This window comes from Macaca mulatta, chromosome 7 (assembly GCF_049350105.2).
Source record: "Macaca mulatta isolate MMU2019108-1 chromosome 7, T2T-MMU8v2.0, whole genome shotgun sequence".
In the NCBI taxonomy this organism is placed as follows: domain Eukaryota; kingdom Metazoa; phylum Chordata; class Mammalia; order Primates; family Cercopithecidae; genus Macaca; species Macaca mulatta.
In genome coordinates, this window is record NC_133412.1 from 107,675,300 (window position 1) to 107,693,958 (window position 18,659).

The 18,659-nt window shown below is 44.8% G+C and overlaps 1 protein-coding gene and 1 long non-coding RNA gene across 7 annotated transcripts in view; both read right to left on the reverse strand.

The window, feature by feature from the left end:
* SNX6 (sorting nexin 6) overlaps positions 1 to 18,659 on the reverse strand; it is a 73,136-nt gene that overhangs the window by 6,049 nt on the left and 48,428 nt on the right. For 4 of the 6 annotated variants that reach the window (XM_028851488.2, XM_028851487.2, XM_077940889.1 and 1 more), the window contains 4 exons: positions 15,331 to 15,370; positions 9,908 to 9,994; positions 756 to 915; positions 588 to 673 (listed from right to left, as the gene is read on the reverse strand). In XM_028851488.2, coding sequence (XP_028707321.1) covers positions 588 to 673; positions 756 to 915; positions 9,908 to 9,994; positions 15,331 to 15,370 — 373 coding nt within the window. Of the gene's footprint in view, positions 1 to 587; positions 674 to 755; positions 916 to 9,907; positions 9,995 to 13,502; positions 13,596 to 15,330; positions 15,371 to 18,659 lie in introns of all 6 variants that reach the window. The other 2 variants (XM_077940886.1, XM_077940887.1) reach the window with 1 other exon arrangement.
* On the reverse strand, positions 3,899 to 5,182 carry LOC144330208 (uncharacterized). Its single transcript, XR_013396168.1, has 2 exons — positions 5,059 to 5,182; positions 3,899 to 4,587 (listed from the first exon to the last, which is right to left on the reverse strand). It is a non-coding gene; the product is annotated as an uncharacterized LOC144330208 (long non-coding RNA).

Sequence of the window (18,659 nt, forward strand, 5' to 3'; positions counted from 1 at the left end):
GCAGAGGTTGCAGTGAGCCGAGATCATGACACTGCACTCCAGTCTAGGTAACAGGGCAAGACTCTGTCTCAAAACAAAACAAAACAAAACAAAAAACCCCCAGACTAGCTGGGTACAGTGGCTCATGTCTGTAATCCCAGCACTTTGGGAGGCTGAAGCAGGAGGATCATTTGAGGTCGGGATTTCGAGATCAGCCTGGCCAACATGGTGAAACCATGTCTCTACTAAAAATACAAAAATTAGCCGGGTGTGGTGGCACATACCTGTAATCCCAGCTACTCGGGAGGCTGAGGCAGGAGAATCGCTTGAACCCGGGAAGCAGAGGTTGCAGTGAGCTGAGATCGTGCCACTGCACTCCAGCCTGGGCAAGAGCGTGAGACTCTTGTCTCAAAAAAACAAAACAAAACAAAAAACCCAGACCAACTGTTTTGAAGCAGTGAAATAATCTTGGAAAATGTAATTCCAATTCAGGAATAGTTGTCACAGTATCCCTATGAGAATTAAGATTAAAGAATTATCAATGTCATAACTGATTAATTTCTAAATTACAAGTAACTTAAATTATTACATCTTTATTACAACTCTACCTTTGCATGCTTCAGTTCTAACTCTGCCAGTTCCACTAAATTTTTTCTGAATGCAGCAACTCTTCTTGTCTTAAAATCTATAAGTTCTGTGAACAAGAAATTAGGATTATTTAATTTACATAATAGTCATAAAGCATACCTTGTGATTGAAAGTTAACATAACAGTACCTTGTTTTGCAGACTCAGAGATTTTTTCAAATTTCTGACAACATAATTGTTGGGAAGTTTCGGCCTGTAGAACATCTTTATTTTTTGCTCTTGCTTTATCCAGTGCTTTATTAGCATTTTCATAATCCACTAGTGACCTAGACCTTCGATACAGGAGATCCTATAAAACAGAATGCTTCACAATAGTATATATATTGCATGTTTCCAGTAGTCACACCCAGCCACCACTGTCACCACCACCACAACCATCAGAGCTAACACACAGTGAATATACTACATGCTAGTTACTCCAGTTTTTGTTTTTTTTTTTTTTTGAGGCGGGGTCTCACTCTGTCGCCCAGGCTGGAGTGCAGTGGCACGATCTCCGCTCACTGCAAGCTCCGCCTCCCGGGTTCCCGCCATTCTCCTGCCTCAGCCTCCCGAGTAGCTGGGACTACAGGCGCCGCCACCACGCCCGGCTAGTTTTTTTTTTGTATTTTTAGTACAGACGGGGTTTCACTGTGTTAGCCAGGATGGTCTCGATCTCCTGACCTCGTGATCTGCCCGTCTCGGCCTCCCAAAGTGCTAGGATTACAGGCTTGAGCCACCGCGCCCGGCCTCCAGTTTTTTTTTTGAGGCGGAGTTTTGCTCTTGTGGCCCAGGCTGGAGTGCAATGGCATGATCTTGGCTCACTGCAACCTCTGAAGTTATTCTAAATTTTTTTTTTTTTTTTTTTGACGGAGTCTTGCTCTGTCACCAGGCTGGAGTGCAGTGGCGCAATCTCAGCTCACTGCAACCTCAGCTCACTGCAACCTCCACCTCGCGGATTCAAGCAATTCTCCTGCCTCAGTTTCCCGAGTAGCTGGGACTACAGGCGAGCACCACCACGCCTGGCTAATTTTTGTATTTTTAGTAAAGACGGGATTTCACCATGTTGGCCAGGATGGTCTCCATCTCTTGACCTTGTGATCCACCTGCCTCCGCCTCCCAAAGTTATTCTAATTTTTAAATATTTTTGTAGAGATACGGCCTCACTATGTTGTCCAGGCAGGTCTCAAACTCCCGGCCTCAAAGCGATCCTCCTATTTCAGCCTGCTAAAGTGTATTACAGGCGTGAGTCATTGCACTCAGCCCGTTTTTTAAGTAACAGCTTGAATTACATAGTCCATGTACCACATAACTCACAATTTAAAATATGAAATTCGATGGTTTTTAGCAAGCTCACAGAATTGAGGATCACCATAATCGATTTTAGAACACTTTCATCACCCAAAAAGAAACCCCATGCCCATCAACAGCCATGTGCCATTTTCCCATGTGTGCCCATATCCCTAGACAACCGCTTATTTGTTGCCTCTACAGATTTGCCTATTCTGGACATGTCTTTTTTTTTTTTTTGAGATGGAATCTCACTCTGTTGCCTAGGCTGGAGTGTGGTGGTGTGAACTTGGCTCACTACAACCTCCGCCTCCCGGGTTCAAGCGATTCTCCTGCCACAGCCTTCTGAGTAGCTGGGAATACAGGCATGTGCCACAACGCCTGGCTAATTTTTGAATTTTCAGTAGAAATGGGGAATTCACCTATTCTGGACATTTCATAAAAATGGAATCATGTGAGTTTTTTGTGCCTGGCTTCTACCACTTAGCATGTTTCAAGTTCATCTATGTTGTAGCACAAATCAGTGTTTCACTCCTTTCTTTTTTTTTTTTTTTGAGACAGTCTCGCTCTGCCGCCCAGGCTGGAGTGCAGTGGTGTGATCTTGGCTCACTGCAAGCTCCGCCTCCCGGGTTCACGCCATTCTCCTGCCTCAGCCTCCCGAGTAGCTGGGACTACAGGCGCCCGCCACCTTGCCCGGCTAATTTTTTTGTATTTTTTAGTAGAGACGGGGTTTCACCGTGTCAGCCAGGATGGTCTTGATCTCCTGACCTCATGATCCGCCCATCTCGGCCTCCCAAAGTGCTGGGATTACAGGCTTGAGCCACCGCGCCCGGCTGTTTCACTCCTTTCTACTGCTGAATAGTACTTCACGTATGGCTATATCACATTAATTCATTCATCAGTTGATAGGCATTTGGTTTATTACCACTATTTGGACATAATTAATAATGCTGCTGTGAACATTTACATACAAGTGTTTATATGGACATGGCTTCATTTCTCACTATTAAGGAATGAAATTGCTGAGTCATATGGTAACTCTACATCAAACCTTTGAGAAACTGCCATATGGTTTTCCATAGTGGCTGCACATTTTACATTCCTACTAACACCATATGACAGTTCCAATTTCCTCAGTCACATCCTTGCCAACATTTATTACCTGTTTTTTGGTTTTGGAGAAGGAGTTTCGCTGTTGTTGCCCAGGCCGGAGTGCAATGGCGCAATCTCAGCTCACCGCAACCTCTGCCTCCTGGGTTCAAGCGATTCTCCTGCCTCAGCCTCCAGAGTACCTGAGATTACAGGCACACGCCACTATGCCTGGCTAATTTTGTATCTTTAGTAGAGATGGGGTTTCTCTGTGGTCAGGCTGGTCTCAAACTCCCGACCTCAGGTAATCTGCCTGCCTCTGCCTCCCAAAGTGCTGGGATTACAGGTGTAAGCCACCGTGCCTGGCCTTATCTGTTTTGTTTTTTTTTTCTTTTTTAAATGAAGGCCACTTTGTGGGTATAAAGTGATATCTCGTATTTTTTTTTTCCTGACACGGAGTCGTGCTCTGTCATCCAGGCTGGAGTGCAGTGGCACGATCTTGGCTCACAGCAACCTCTGCTTCCCAAGTTCAAGCAATTCTCCACCTCAGCCTCCTGAGTAGCCGGGATTACAGGTGCCTGTCACCATGCCTGGCTAATTTTTTTTTTTTTTTTTTTTGAGACGGAGTCTCGCTGTGTCTCCCAGGCTGGAGTGCAGTGGCGTGATCTCGGCTCACTGCAAGCTCCGCCTCCCGGGTTCACGCCATTCTCCCACCTCAGCCTCCCAAGTAGCTGAGACTACAGGCGCCCGCCACCACGCCTGGCTAGTTTTTTGTATTTTTAGTAGAGATGGGGTTTCACCATGTTAGCCAGGATAGTCTCGATCTCCTGACCTCGTGATCCACCCGCCTCGGCCTCCCAAAGTGCTGGGATTACAGGCTTGAGCCACCGCGCCCGGCCACCTGGCTAATTTTTACATTTTTAGTAGAGATGGGGTTTCACCATGTTGGCCAGGCTGGTCTCAAACTCCTGACTTCAAGTGATCCACCTGCCTTGGTCTCCCAAAGTGTTGGGATTACAAGTGTGAGCCACCATGCCAGGCCTATCTCATACTAACGATTTGCATTTCCCTGACAGCTTGTGAGCATCTTTTGATGGTTTAATGGCCATTTGTGTATCTTCTTCGGAGAAAACTTTAAGTCCTTTGCCCATTTTTAAATTGGGTTATTTCTCTTTTTATTTATTTATTTTTGACAAAGTCTTGCTCTGTCACCCAGGCTAGACTGCAGTGACACGATCTCGGCTCACTGCAACCTCCGCTTCCCGGTTCAAGCAATTCTCTGCCTCAGCCTCCCTAGTAGCTGGGATTACAGGCGCCTGCCACCATGTCTGGCTAATTTTTTTGTATTTTTAGTAGAGATGGGGTTTCACCATGTTGGCCAGGCTGGTCTTGAACTCTCAACTCCGCGATCCACCCGCCTCAGCCTTCAAAAGTGCTGGGATTATGGGCATGAGCCACCGCACCTGGCCTTCTCCTTTTTTTTTTTTTTTTTTTGAGATGGAGTCTTGCTCTGTCACCAGGCTGGAGTGCAGTGGCATGATCTTGGCTCACTGCAAGTTCCGCCTCCCGGGTTCAGGCCATTCTCCTGCCTCGGCCTCCCGTGTAGCTGGGACTACAGGCACCCACCACAATGCCCAGCTATTTTTTTTTGTATTTTAGTAGAGACGGAGTTTCACTGTGTTAGCCAGAATAGTCTCGATCTCCTGACCTCATGATCCACCCGCCTCGGCCTCCCAAAGTGCTGGGATTACAGACGTGAGCCACTGCACCCGGCCTCGGCCTTCTCTTTTTATTAAGAGTTCTTCATATATTCTGAGAATATAAATTGTGTTACATCCAGACAATGGAATATTATTTAGCACTAAGAAGAAATGAGCTATCAAGCCATGACAAGACATAGAAGAGGCTGGGCATGGTGGCTCACGCCTGTAATCCCAGCACTTTGGGAGGCCGAGGCGGGCGGATCACGAGGTCAGGAGACTGAGACCATCTTGGCTAACATGGTGAAACACCGTCTCTACTAAAAATACAAAAAAATTAGCCGGGCATTGTGGCGGGCGCCTGTAGTCCCAGCTACTCGGGAGGCTGAGGCAGGAGAATGGCGTGAACCTAGGAGGTGGAGCTTGCAGTGAGCCAAGATCCCACCATGGCACTCCAGCCTGGGCGACTGTCTCAAAAAAACAAAACAAAACAAAACAAAACAAACAAAACAAAAAACAAAAAGACATAGAAGAAACTTAAATGCATAAACTAAATGCAAGAAGCCAATCTGAAAACACTATACACTATATGATTCCAACTATATAACATTCTAGAAAAAGTAAAACTATGGAGACAGTGAAAAGATCAGTGGCTGCCAGGGACTGAGGGAAAGGAGGATGAATGCAGAGAGCATAGAGGATTTTTAGGACAACAAAAATACTACGTATCATATTATGACGGTGGACACATAACGGTGGACACATATCATGCATCCATAACACATTTCTTTTTTTTTTTTTTTTTTTTGAGATGGAGTCTCACTGTGTCTCCCAGGCTGGCGTGCAGTGGATCTCAGCTCACTGCAAACTCCGCCTCCCGGGTAGCTGCGACTACAGGCGCCCGCCACCTCGCCCGGCTAGTTTTTTGTATTTTTTTTAGTAGAGATGGGGTTTCACTGGGTTAGCCAGGATGGTCTCGATCTCCTGACCTTGTGATCCGCCCGTCTCGGCCTCCCAAAGTGCTGGGAATACAGGCGTGAGCCACCGCACCCGGCCCTTTCCTTCTTTTCAATAGAGATAGGATCATGCTATGTTGCCAGGCTGGTCTTGAATTCCTGGCCTCCAGCAATCCTCCCGCCTTGGCCTCCCAAAGTGTTGGGATAACAGGGGTGAGCCACCATGCCCAGCCCTGCTTTCATTTCTCTTGGGTGAATACCTAGAAGGGAACTGACTGGATCACTGCATAGTATATTTTGCCTTTTAAGAAACTATGGAAATTTCCCAAGGAGGTGCACCACTTTCCTATTAACAGTATATGATGGTTTAAGTTGCTATGTATCTTTGCCAGAATTTTTCTCCTTTTATCCATTCTAATTAAGGTGTATAGTGATACCTTGTTGTAGTTTTAATTCTGACAACTACATTTTAATCATTTCTTAAAGTTACTAAGAAATTGTTATCTATTAACGACCACATTTGGCTGTGAACAGGGGCTCACACCTATAATCCTGACACCTTGGGAGGCTGAGGCGGGAGGATAACTTGAGCCCAGGAGTTTGCAACATAGTGAGACACTTGTCTCTGCAAAAAATTAAAACAAAAAACAACCACATTTGATAATTTAAAGTCTTCAAAAGTGAATATTTTAGCACTGCCCATCCAATGTAAATAGTTTGTAAGATATAATTTGATATGAACAGTGTATTTATAAGTACCTAAGAATTCAAAGTTAAAAGGTTATAATTTAATAAAAATGATCAGCATCAGTGATCAGGTGGGAATTTTGTGTACAATATCTCAATTCACAAATTAACACTGAATTTGGGTTATCTGATCCACTAAGTTTTCAGTGCTTTTCAGTTATTCGTGTTAACTTTTTCTTTTTTGAGATGGAGTCTCGCTCTGTTGCCCAGGTTGAAGTGCCGTGGCGCGATCTCCGCTCACTGCAAGCTCTGCCTCCCGGGTTCATGCCATTTTCCTGCCTCAGCCTCCCAAGTAGTTGGGACTACAGGCGCCCACCACCACACCCGGCTCATTTTTTGTATTTTTTAGTAGAGATGGGGTTTCACTGTGTTAGCCAGGATAGTCTCGATCTCCTGACCTCGTGATCCGCCCACCTCAGCCTCCCAAAGTGCTGGGATTACAGGTGTGAGTCACCGTGCCCGGCCTTGTGTTAACTTTTTTTTAAAGACAAGGTCTTATCTTACTCTGTTGTTCAGGCAAGAGTATACAGTGACAATCACGGCTCACTGCAGTTTTGAACTCCTGGGCTCAAGCAATCCTCCTGTGTCAACCTCCCCTGGGACTATAGGAACATACCACCACGGCCTAGCTAATTTTTAAAACTTTTTGTAGACAGAGAATGTCATTTTGTTGCCTAGGCTGGTCTTGAACTCTTGGCCTCATGTGATTTTCCCACACTGGCCTCCCAAAGTGTTGGGCTCACAGGCATAAGTCACAGTGCCCAGTCAAAAAAATTTTTTGAGGCCAGGCGGGATGGTTCATGCCTGTAATCCCAGCATGTTGGGAGGCTGAGGCTGGTAGATCACTTGAGGTAAGGAGTTCGAGACCATCTTGGCCAACATGGTGAAACCCCGTATCTACTAAAAATACAAAAATTATCCAGGTATGGTGGCAAGTGCCTGTAGTCCCAGTTACTCAGGAGGCAGAGGCAGGAGAATGGCTTGGACCTAGGAGGCAGAGGTTGCCATAACCCAATATCACGCCACTGCACTCCAGCCTGGGCAACAGGGCGAGACTCTGTCTAAAAAAAAAAAAAAATTAATTATTAATAATAATAATTTTTGGTTAGTGTTTTAGTCTTGCAGTTTTTTTTTTTTTTAATTAATTTTTTTTGAGACAGAGTCTCACTGTGTTGCCCAGGCTGGAATGGAATGGCGTGGTCTCGGCTCCCCCTCCTGGCTTCAAACGATTCTCCTGCCTCAGCCTCTGGAGTAGCTGTGATTACAGGCACCTGCCACCATGCCTGGCTAATTTTTGTGTTTTTAGTAGAGATGGGGTTTCACCATGTTGGCCAGGCTGGTCTCAAACCGCTGACCTCGTGATCCATCCGCCTCAGCCTCCCAAAGTGCTGGGATTACAGGCGTGAGCCACTGTGCCCTGCCGCCCACGGCTTTTAAAGGGAAACATGAGTTGCCTTATAAAAAAACAGGTTTTTGTTTTATGGTGCTCTGACTCTCAATGGAGGACTTGCATAGACCAAATTAGAAATCCTTTTGCAGCTGGGTGTGGTAGCTCATGCCTGTAATCCCAGCACTTTGGGAGGCCAGGTGAGGGGATCATGGGGTCAGGAATTCAAGACCAGCCTGGCCAATATGGTGAAACTCCATCTCTACTAAAAATACAAAAATTAGCCGGGCGTGGTAGTGGGCGCCTGTAGTCCCAACTACTTGGGAGGCTGAGGCAGGAGAATCACTTGAACCCAGGAGGCGGAGGTTGCAGTGAGCTGCAGTCACGCCACTGCGCTCCAGCTTGGGTGACAGAGCTAGAGTCCACCTCAAAAGAAAAAAGAAATCCTTTTGCAGTATGTGGCTCATGCCCATAATTCCAGCACTTTGGGAGGCCAAGGCACGCAGATCACCTGAGGTCAGGAGTTCGAGACCAGCCTGGCCAACATAGGGAAATGCCGCCTCTACTAAAAATACAAAAACTAGCTGGGCGTGGTGGCACACGCCTGTAATCCCAGCTACTCAGGAGGCTGAGGCAGGAAAACTGCTTGAACCCAGAAAGCAGAGGTTATAATTGGGTGACAGAGTGAGACTCCATCTCAAAAAAAAAAAAAAAGAGGCCGGGCGCGGTGGCTCAAGCCTGTAATCCCAGCACTTTGGGAGGCCGAGACGGGCGGATCACGAGGTCAGGAGATCGAGACCATCCTGGCTGACACAGTGAAACCCCGTCTCTACTAAAAAATACAAAAAAACTAGCCGGGCGAGGTGGCGGGCGCCTGTAGTCCCAGCTACTCGGGAGGCTGAGGCAGGAGAATGGCGTGAACCCGGGAGGCGGAGCTTGCAGTGAGCCAAGATCACGCCACTGCACTCCAGCCTGGGCGGCAGAGCGAGACTCTGTCTCAAAAAAAAAAAAAAAAAAAAAAAAAAAAGAAAGAAATCCTTTAGCAATACAACTGCTATTTGACCATTTTACTTTTGTTTTCCAAGACATTTTACCCGAAGAAATATACCAAATTCATTTTTTTTTTAAGACAGAGTTGGGGTTTCACCATGTTGGTCAGGCTGGTCTTGAACTCCTGACCCCAGGTGATCCACCCGCCTCGGCCTCCCAAAGTGCTCGGATCACAGGTGTGAGCCACTGTGCCCAGCCAGGTCTTGCTTTTTTTCTTTTTCTTTGTTTTTATTATTTATTATTATTTTTTGAGACAGAGTTTCACTCTTGTTGCCCAGGCTGCAGTGCAATGGCGCAATCTCTGCTCACTGCAACCTCCACTTCCTGCATTCAAGCAATTCTTCCTCAGCCTCCTGAGTAGCTGGGACTACAGGTGCCCACCACCATGCCCGGGTAATTTTTGCACTTTTAGTAGAGATGGGGTTTCACCATGTTGGTTAGGGTGGTCTCAAACTCCTGACCTCAGGTGATCCATCCGCCTCACCCTCCGAAAGTGCTGAGATTAGAGGCATGAGCCACCACCCCTGGCCTCTTTTTTTTTTTGAGATGGAGTTTTGCTCTTGTCACCCAGTCTGGAGTTCAATGGCACGCGATCTCGGCTCACTGTAATCTCTGCCTCCCAGGTTCAAGTGATTCTCCCACCTCAGCCTCCCAAGTAGCTGGGATTATAGGCACCCACCACCATGCCCAGTTAATTTTTGTATTTTTAGTAGAGACAGGGTTTCATCATGTTAGCCAGGCTGGTCTTGAACTCCTGACCTCAGGTGATCCTCTGGCCTTGGCCTCCCCAAGTGTTGGGATTATAGGCGTGAGCCACCACACCTGACCACAAATTCATTTTTTTAAAGTTCTAGATTATATCAGAAATATAATAAAGAGGAGACTTTTATGTGGGGTTTCCCACGTGAAATATGTATAATTATATACATATATACAATTTCTAAAAGAAGAAATAAAATTCGTATTTGAAAATATAATTTAAAATCACATAAAGGAGATAAATCATCATTAACAATCTGAAGTCTAACAAACTCTCAAGAAATGGCTGTTTGTAAAATGGCTCATTTAAAAAAAGATTAAAATTACCTTAGCAGCTTGAGATTCTCTTAAGTAATATTTTAAAAGATCAGAAAGTTTGAGGTCTTCATCAGCAGACACTCGTGCTTCTATTTTCTGGAAAGGAAAAAATTGAATATTTAATCAACAACTACATTCTGCTCTCAGTGGTTTCCTTCTTAATTACAACTATTATTATAGTTTAAAAAAACTGAAGTTTTAACTATAGTATCCATTCCTATTTATCTAGCTTTCCTTCCCTTTTTGTTTCTACTAGCCTGCTACTTTTCTTGGCAACTCTCACATAAAATGAACAGAAAAAAGATCAGATCAAATGAGACTCGTGAGTTTATGGAAGGACAACTTTTTTTTTTTTTTTTTTTTGAGACGGAGTCTAACTCTGTCACCCAGGCTGGAATGCAGTGGTGCAATCTCGGCTCACTGCAACCTCTGCTTCCCAGGTTCAAGCAATTCTCCTGCCTCAGCCTCCCGAGTAGCTGGAAATATAGGCATGCACCACCATGCCCAGCTAATTTTTCTATTTTTAGTAGAGACAGGGTTTCACCATGTTGGCCAGGCTGGTCTCAAACTCCTGACCTCAAGTGATCCTCCTGCCTCAGCCTTCCAAAGTGCTGGGATTACAGGTGTGAACCACCATGCCCAGTCAGACTCTAAAATGAGTTTCAATATCATCTTTTACCTTCATTAATATTTTCTCAGGCCAGGCACGGTGGCTCATGCCTGTAATCCTGGCACTTTTGGGAGGCCAAGGTGGGCGGATCACGAGGTCAGGAGTTCGAGACCAGCCTGACCAACATGGAGAAACCCCGTCTCTACTAAAAATACAAAAATTAGCCGGGCATGGTGGTGTGTGCCTGTAATCCCAGCTACTCAGAAGGCTGAGGTTGAAGTGAGCCAAGATTGAGCCACTGCACTCCAGCCTGGGCGACGAAGCAAGACTCTGTCTCAAAAGAAAAAAACAACTTTCTAGGTATTTCTTTCTTTTTCAGACGGAGTCTCGCTCTTGCCAGGCTGGAGTATAGTGGCATGATCTCAGCTCCCTACAACCTCCGCCTCCTGGGTTCAAGAGATTCTCCTGCCTCAGCCTCCCTAGTAGCTGGGATTATAGGTGTATGTCACCACACTCGGCTAATTTTTTTGTATTTTTTTTTATTAGAGATGGGGTTTTGTCTTGTTGGCCAGGCTGGTCTCGAACTCCTGACCTCAGGTGATCTGCCCACCTCAGCCTCCCAAAGTACTGGGATTACAGGTGTGAGCCACTGTGCCCAGCTGCTATTCATTTCTATTGTAATTGATATGCACACACAATTTTAAAGGAATGAAGGCTTGCAATGGTAGACTAGTTAATTCAATCTAATCCTCCTGCTGAGGACAACCAGAAATACAGTCAAAGCATTAGTAAAATGTGCCTGAAGACACTGTAGAGTAATAAACAGAAGTGGTATGTACAAGGTGAGATTGAAGGGGAAGTAGTCAGGTCAGACTAAAAAGATAGCTCTTCAGTATGACTGGACAGAGGATTAAAAAAAATACATCAACCAAATGTAATATATGGGACCCTGTTTGTATCCTGATCAAACAAACTATACTATAATAAAAAGCCATTTATGAGACAATTGGGAAAATGTATATACTGGATATTTGATGACATTAAGGGGGAATCATTAGTAACAGTATTGACTATATTAAAAATAATTCTTATACTAAAAAAAGAGACAAATGTGCATGAAGGACTCAAAACAGAATGAAGATGGACTTTTTGGAATGTAAGAACTTTAAGCAATGTAGAAAACGTTAACATTCGCCAGGTGCAGTGGCTCACATCTGTAATCCCAGCACTATGGGAGGAAAAGGCAGGTGGATCATTTGAGGTCAGGAGTTCGAGACCAGTCTGGCCAACATGGTGAAACCCCCCATCTCTACAAAAACACAAAAATTAGCTAGGAATGGCAGCACACGCCTATAATCCCAGGTACTTGGGATGCTGAGGCATGAGAATCACTTGAGCCCAGGAGGCGAAAGTTGCAGTGAGCCAAGATCGTGCCACTGCACTCCAGCTTGGGCGACAGAGCAAGACTCTGTCTCAAAACAAACAAACAAACAAAAAAAAAAACAAAAGGGAAAATGTTAATATTCAGAAACCTGGCTGATGCATTACAGGAATTCTTGTACTATTTTCTGCAACTTTTCCATAAGTCTGAAATTATCGTCAAAGTAAAAAGTTAAAGTAAGGCTGGCACCTTAATAAGGCTCATGCCTAGCATTTTGGAAGGCTGAGGCGGGTGGAACATTTGAGGTCAGGAGTTCGAGGCCAGCCTGGCCAACATGGTGATACCCATCTCTACTAAAAGTACAAAAATTAGTCGGGTGTAGTGATATGTGCCTGTAATCTCAGTTTGGGAGGCTGAGGCAGGAGAATCACTTGAACCCAGGAGGCAGAGGTTGCAGTGAGTCGAGATTACGCCACTGCATTCCAGCCTAGATGACAGAGTGAGACTCTGTCTCAAAAAAGAAAAAGAAAAAAAAAAAGTTAAGGGGCCAGGTGCGGTGGCTCACGCCTGTAATCCCAGCACTTTGGGAGGCCAAGGTGGGCGGATCACGAGGTCAAGAGATCAAGACCGCCCTGGCCAACAGGGTGAAACCCCATCTCTATTAAAAATACAAAAATTAGCTGGGCGCGGAGGCGTGCACCTGTAGTCCTAGCTACTCGGGAGGCTGAGGCAGGCGAATTGCTTGAACCTGGGAGGCAGAGGTTGCAGTGAGCCGAGATTGCGTCACTGCACTCTAGCCTGGCGACAGAGTGAGACTTCATCTCAAAAAAAAAAAAAAAAAAAAGTTAAACTAAAACAACTACACACCTACCAGAATGGCAAGAATTATAAAGGTAGAAAACACTCAGTTTTAACAAGCTTGTAGAATAACCTAAATGCTCATACTTATTCTTGTGGGCATGCAAATTGGTACAATCATTATGGGAAAGTTTTGCAGTTTCTGCAAAAGCTTTTCACATGGTTATCCTATGATCCATCAATTCCCCTCCTAGTTATATATATCCAACAGAATTGTATACTTGTGTTCAGAAGATATACAAGAATAATCTTAGCAGTATTGTTATAAAGAAACCCAAACTAGAAACTATCCAAATGCCTATCAACAGTAGAACAGATAAACAAATTAATAAAATACTATACAGCAAGAAGAATAAAGGAACCAGGCTAGGTAGCTCATGCCTATAATCCCAATGCTTTGAAGGGTGAGGCAGGAATATCAATAGAGGCCAAGAGTTCAAGACCAGCCTGGGCAATGTAGTGAGATTCCCTCTCTACAAAAATTAGCCAGGCATGGTAACACACATCTGTAGTCCTAACTACTTGGGAGGCTGAGGCAGGAGGATGCTTGACCTCAAGAGTTTGAGGCTGCAGTGAGTTATGATCATGCAAGTGCACTCCCACCTGGGCAACAAAGTGAGACCCCATCTCTAAAACAAAAAGAATAAAGGAACTACATCTATGTGCAACAACATGGTTTAATCCTATGAATGAATATAATGTTGAGTACATTAAACAGACATGAAAGAATATAAGCCAGGCACAGTGGCTCATACCTGTAATTCCAGCACTCTGGGAGGCTGAGGCAGGATGACTGCCTGAGGCCAGGAGTTTGAGACCAGCCTGGGCAACATAGCAAGACCCTGTCTCTACCAAAGGAAAAAAAAAGAAAAAAAGAAAAAGAATACATGTTGCACAAGCATTTATATTATGTATAAAACTAAAAAACGGGCCAGGTCGGGCGCAGTGGCTCATGCCTGTTAATTCTAGCACTTTCGGAGGCCAGGGTAGGCAGATGGCTTGACATCAGGACTTTGAGACCAGCCTGGCCAACATGGTGAAACCCCTCTCTACTAAAAATACAAAAATTAGCCTGATGTGGTGGTGCATGCCTGTAACCTCAGCTACTCGGGAGGCAGGAGAATCACTTGAACCTGGGAGGCAGAGGTTGCAATGAGCCGAGATTGTGCCACTGCACTCCAGCCTCCAGCCTGGTTTTGATCTCAAAACAAACAAACAAACAAAAAACAAAACAAAAAACCCGAATCCGTAATGGCAGTGCCTTGAAAGGCAGCTGAGGAGATGAGGCGGCGGCCAGGCATCTGGGTTGCTGGTAATTTTCTATTTATTTTCTTTCTTTCTTTGATACAGGGTCTGCTACCCAGGCTGGAGTACACTGGCACAATCACAGCTCACTATAACCTTGACCTCCTGGGCTCAAGAATCTTCCTGCCTCAGCCTCCCAAGTAGTTAGGACTACAGTTGTGCGCCACCATGACTGGCTAATTTTTGGTAACTTTTGTAGAGAGGGAGTCTCGCTACATTGCCCAAGCTAGTTGAACTCCTGGCCTCTACTGATCCTCCCGCCTCATCCTTCAATGTATGGGATGATGGGCATGAGCCACGTGGCCTGGTTCCTTTATTCTTATTGGTATGTAGTATTTAATTAATTTGTTTGTCTGTTCCAGGAGGTATTCTTTAATTTTTAGAGATAGGGTCTCACCCTGTCGCCCAGGATGGAATGCAGTTGCACGATCATACACCTCACTGCAGCCTCAAACTCCTGAGCTTAGGCATCCTCCTGCCTCAGCCTCCCAAGTAGGACTACAGGTTTGCACCACCACACCTGGCTAATTTGTAAACATTTTGTAGAGATGGCATCTTGCTATGTTTTCCCAGGCTGATCTCAAATTCCTGGGCTCAAGAGATCCTCCTGCCTCAGCCTCCCAAAGTGCTGGGATTACAAGCATTAAATCACTGCACCCAGAAGAATATGAACTTTTATACAAATACCTAAAGGCCATAACAAAAAATGGAATTTCCTGAAAAACTCCCAATGGAATCCAAATCTGAATCTGTTTCATCATCCTTCTGAAGTATACTCATCTTCCTCGATAGAGTTAAACAGAACCATAGCAAGTTAAATATTACCATATGCAGATATTTAAATAGCCAAAAGGTTAATAGTGATTACTTTTTTTTTTTTTTTTTTTTTTGAGACGGAGTCTTGCTCTGTCGCCAGGCTAGAGTGCAGTGGTGCGATCTTGGCTCACTGCAATGTCGGCCTCCCAGGTTCAAGCGATTCTCATGCCTCAGCCTCCCGAGTACCTGGGACTACAGGCATGCGTCACCACGCCCAGCTAATTTTTGTATTTTTAGTAGAGACAGGGTTTCACCGTGTTGGCCAGGATGGTCTTGATCTCTTGACCTCGCGATCTGCCCACCTCAGCCTCCAAAAGTGTTGGGATTATAGGCATGAGCCACTGTGCCCGGCCAATAATGATTACTCTTTTAAAAAAAATTTTATGAATTGTGGTAAAAACCTTTAACATGAGCTCTCTGGGCACAATATTATGCAATATATCTCTATAATTTAGTACTTACTCTTGTTTTATCGAACAGTTCTGAAACTTTGAGAAAAAACCTGTAAAGGAAAATATTTTCATCATATGCCACATTCAAAGTAATTTTCCATTTCAAATGTATGAGAATATGCTCCCAAACCATATTAATAACACCTTGTCTCATTGCAGTTATATTCAATAGCCCTATTAACTGCAGACTTCATTTAGCTTCACAAAAATCTCCCTGTATTTCTACCAATAAAAGAGATTACTTGAAATCTGTTTACAGATAAGACTATCTGTTCATTTATTTATTTATTTTTTTGAGATGGAGTTTCACGTTTGTTACCCAGACTGGAGTGCAATGGCTCAATCTCAGCTCACCGCAACCTCTGCCTCCTGGCTTCAAGCGATTCGCTGGCCTCAGCCTCCTGAGTAGCTGGAACTACAGGCGCCTGCCACCATGCCCAGCTAATTTTTGTCTTTTTGGTAGAGACAGGGTTTCACCATGTTGGCCAGGATGGTCTTGATCTCTTGATCTCATAATCCGCCCACCTCAGCCTCCCAAAGTTCTGGGATTACAGGTGTGAGCCACGGCGCCCAGGCCTGATTTTTTCTTTCTTTTTTTTTTTTTTTTTGAGACAGAGTCTAGCTCTGTTGCACAGGCCAGAGCGCAGTGGCGCAATCTCAGCTCACTGCAATCTCTGCCTCCTGGGTTCAAGTGATTCTCCTGCCTCAGCCTCCTGAGTAGCTGAGATTACAGGCAATTGCCCCCATGCCTGGCTAATTTTTGTATTTTTAGTAGAGACGAGTTTTCACCTGGTTAAAAATTAGCCAGGTGTGGTGGTGCACACCTGTAATCCCAGCTATTCAGGAGGCAAAGGCAGAAGGATGGCTTGAGTCCAGGCTCGTCTTGGACTCCTGATCTCAAGTGATCTGCCCGCCTTGGCCTCCCAAACTGCTAAGATTACAGGTGTGAGCCAGAGCGCCAGGCTCCATTTCAAGATGACAGCCTAAGCCATACATTAAAGGTGTTTTTGTTGTTGTTGTTCTTGAGACTGAGTCTCGCTTTCTCGCCCCAGCTGTAGTGCAGTAGTGCCATCTCGGTTCACTGCAACCTGCACCTCCTGGGTTCAAACGATTCTCCTACCTCAGCCTAAGTAGCTGGGATTACAGGCACCCACCACACCTGGTTCATTTTTGTAGTTTTTAGTAGAGATGGGGTTTTGCCATGTTGGCCAGGCTGGTCTCAAACTCCTGGCCTCAAGTGATCTGTCCACCTTGGCCTCCCAAAGTGCTGGGATTACAGGCGTGAGTCACTGTGCCCAGCCAACAAAATTTATCTAGATTCATTTTAGCAAACAGGCTGAGGCAAGCAGCTCACTTGAGGCCAGGAGTTTGAGACTAGTCTGGGCAACACAGTGAAACTCTGTCTCTACTAAAAATACAAAAAATTAGTGGGGCACAGTGTCACAATCCTGTAATTGAACTACCCTTTAATACTCTGGTGCTTGGTCAGGTGCAGTGGCTCATGCCTGTAATCTCAGCACTTTGGGAGGCCGAGGTGGGCAGATCACGAGGTCAGGAGATCGAGACCATCCTGGCTAACATGGTGAAATCCTGTCTCTATTAAAAATACAAAACAAAATTAGCCAGGTGGCGTGGTGGCACACGCCTGTAGTCCCAGCTACTCAGGAGGCTGAGGCAGGAGAATGGTGTGAACCTGGGAGGCGGAGCTTGCAGTAAGCCGAGATTGCGTCACTGCACTCCAGCCTGGGCAATAGAGTGAGACTCCATCTCAACAACAACAAAAAAAGTCTGGTGCTGGGATATTTCTTAGTTGGTATAAGCATTTGACAGATAAACTAGGTAAAAGTGAAAATAAATTCTTAAGTAGAAATTGGTTATTCATTTTTTTCTTTTCTTTTTTTGTGATGGGCTATTGTTCTGTCACCCAGTTCCGGCACAAACCTGTGGTCCCAGCTACTCAGGAGGCTGAAGCAAAAGGATCGCTTGAGCACAGGAGTTCAAAGCTGCAGTGCTCTATGACTGCACCTGCGAATAGCTACTGTATGCCAGCCTGGGCCACACAGGAAGACCTGCTCTCAAAAAAAAAGGGCACAGCACAGTTTCAAGTATTCTGTAAAATATATAATTAAAATGACATTATAAATGAATTAGGGCAAATACTACTCAAAGCAAAAACAATTTTATGAACTTTGCTTTCACTCAAGAGAATTTGCTTTGACAGATTTACGTTAAAGAACAGATGGCAAGGTTTACTTTTTTCCTTCTTCCTGATAAGAAGAATTAACTCTTTGGGAAGGTGGCTTTTTTCCTTTTTTTTTTTTTAAGACAGAGTTCCTCTCGTTACCCAGGCTGGAGTACAATGGCGCAATCTCTGCTCACTGCAACCTCTGCCTCCCAGGTTCAAGTGATTTTCCTGTCTCAGCCTCCAGAGTAGCTGGGATTACAGGCATGCGCCACCATGCCTGGCTAATTTTGTGTTTTTAGTAGAGATGGAGTTTCTCCATGTTGGTCAGGCTGGTCTTGAACTCCCGACCTGAAGTGATCTGCCTGCCTTGGCCTCCCAAAGTGCTGGGATTACAGATGTGAGCCACTGTGCCTGGCCGATGGCATGTTAATTAGTGTAAGCTATCATACCGTGCTTTGCCAAAAAGCTTGACTTTTAAATATCTGAGACAGAATATACTAGAGAAAAGGTTAAATATCTGAGACAGAATATACTAGAGAAAATAGTTTTCCTGCTTAAAAATGTGTTTAATTTTTAGTTTTTTTGAGACCAAGTCTTGCTTTGTCGCCCAGGCTGGGGAGCAGCAGTGTGATCTCGGTTCACTGCAATCTCTGCCTCCCAGGTTCAAGTGATTCTCACGCCTTGGCCTCCCAAGTAGCAGGGATTACAGGTGTGTGCCACCACGTCTGACTAATTTTTGTGTTTTTAGAGATTGTGCCACTGCTCTCCAGCCTGGGTGACAGAGCAAGACACTGTCTTGCAGGGGAGGGGCGGGGGGCGGAATCAATTTGACCTCCAGTGAAATACATACACACATATACATATATACATATATGTTCTAATTTCCAAATAGCAGTTCTTATTTATAAGCTTTATCAAAACCTAAAAACACTAATATAAATTCTGTTCTTCTACTCTCTTACACACAAATCAGCCCATTTTCATAAAAAAACACAGTTAGGGGAGGAAGAAAAAAATACATATAGAGAGAGAGAGTAAAGTCGATTTTTATTTCTCAGATTTAAAAAAAAAAGGACAGAAAGGGAGGAGAAAAAATATCAACCCAAGTTTTTTTTTTTTTTTTTTTTTTGAGACGGAGTCTCGTGCTGTCACCC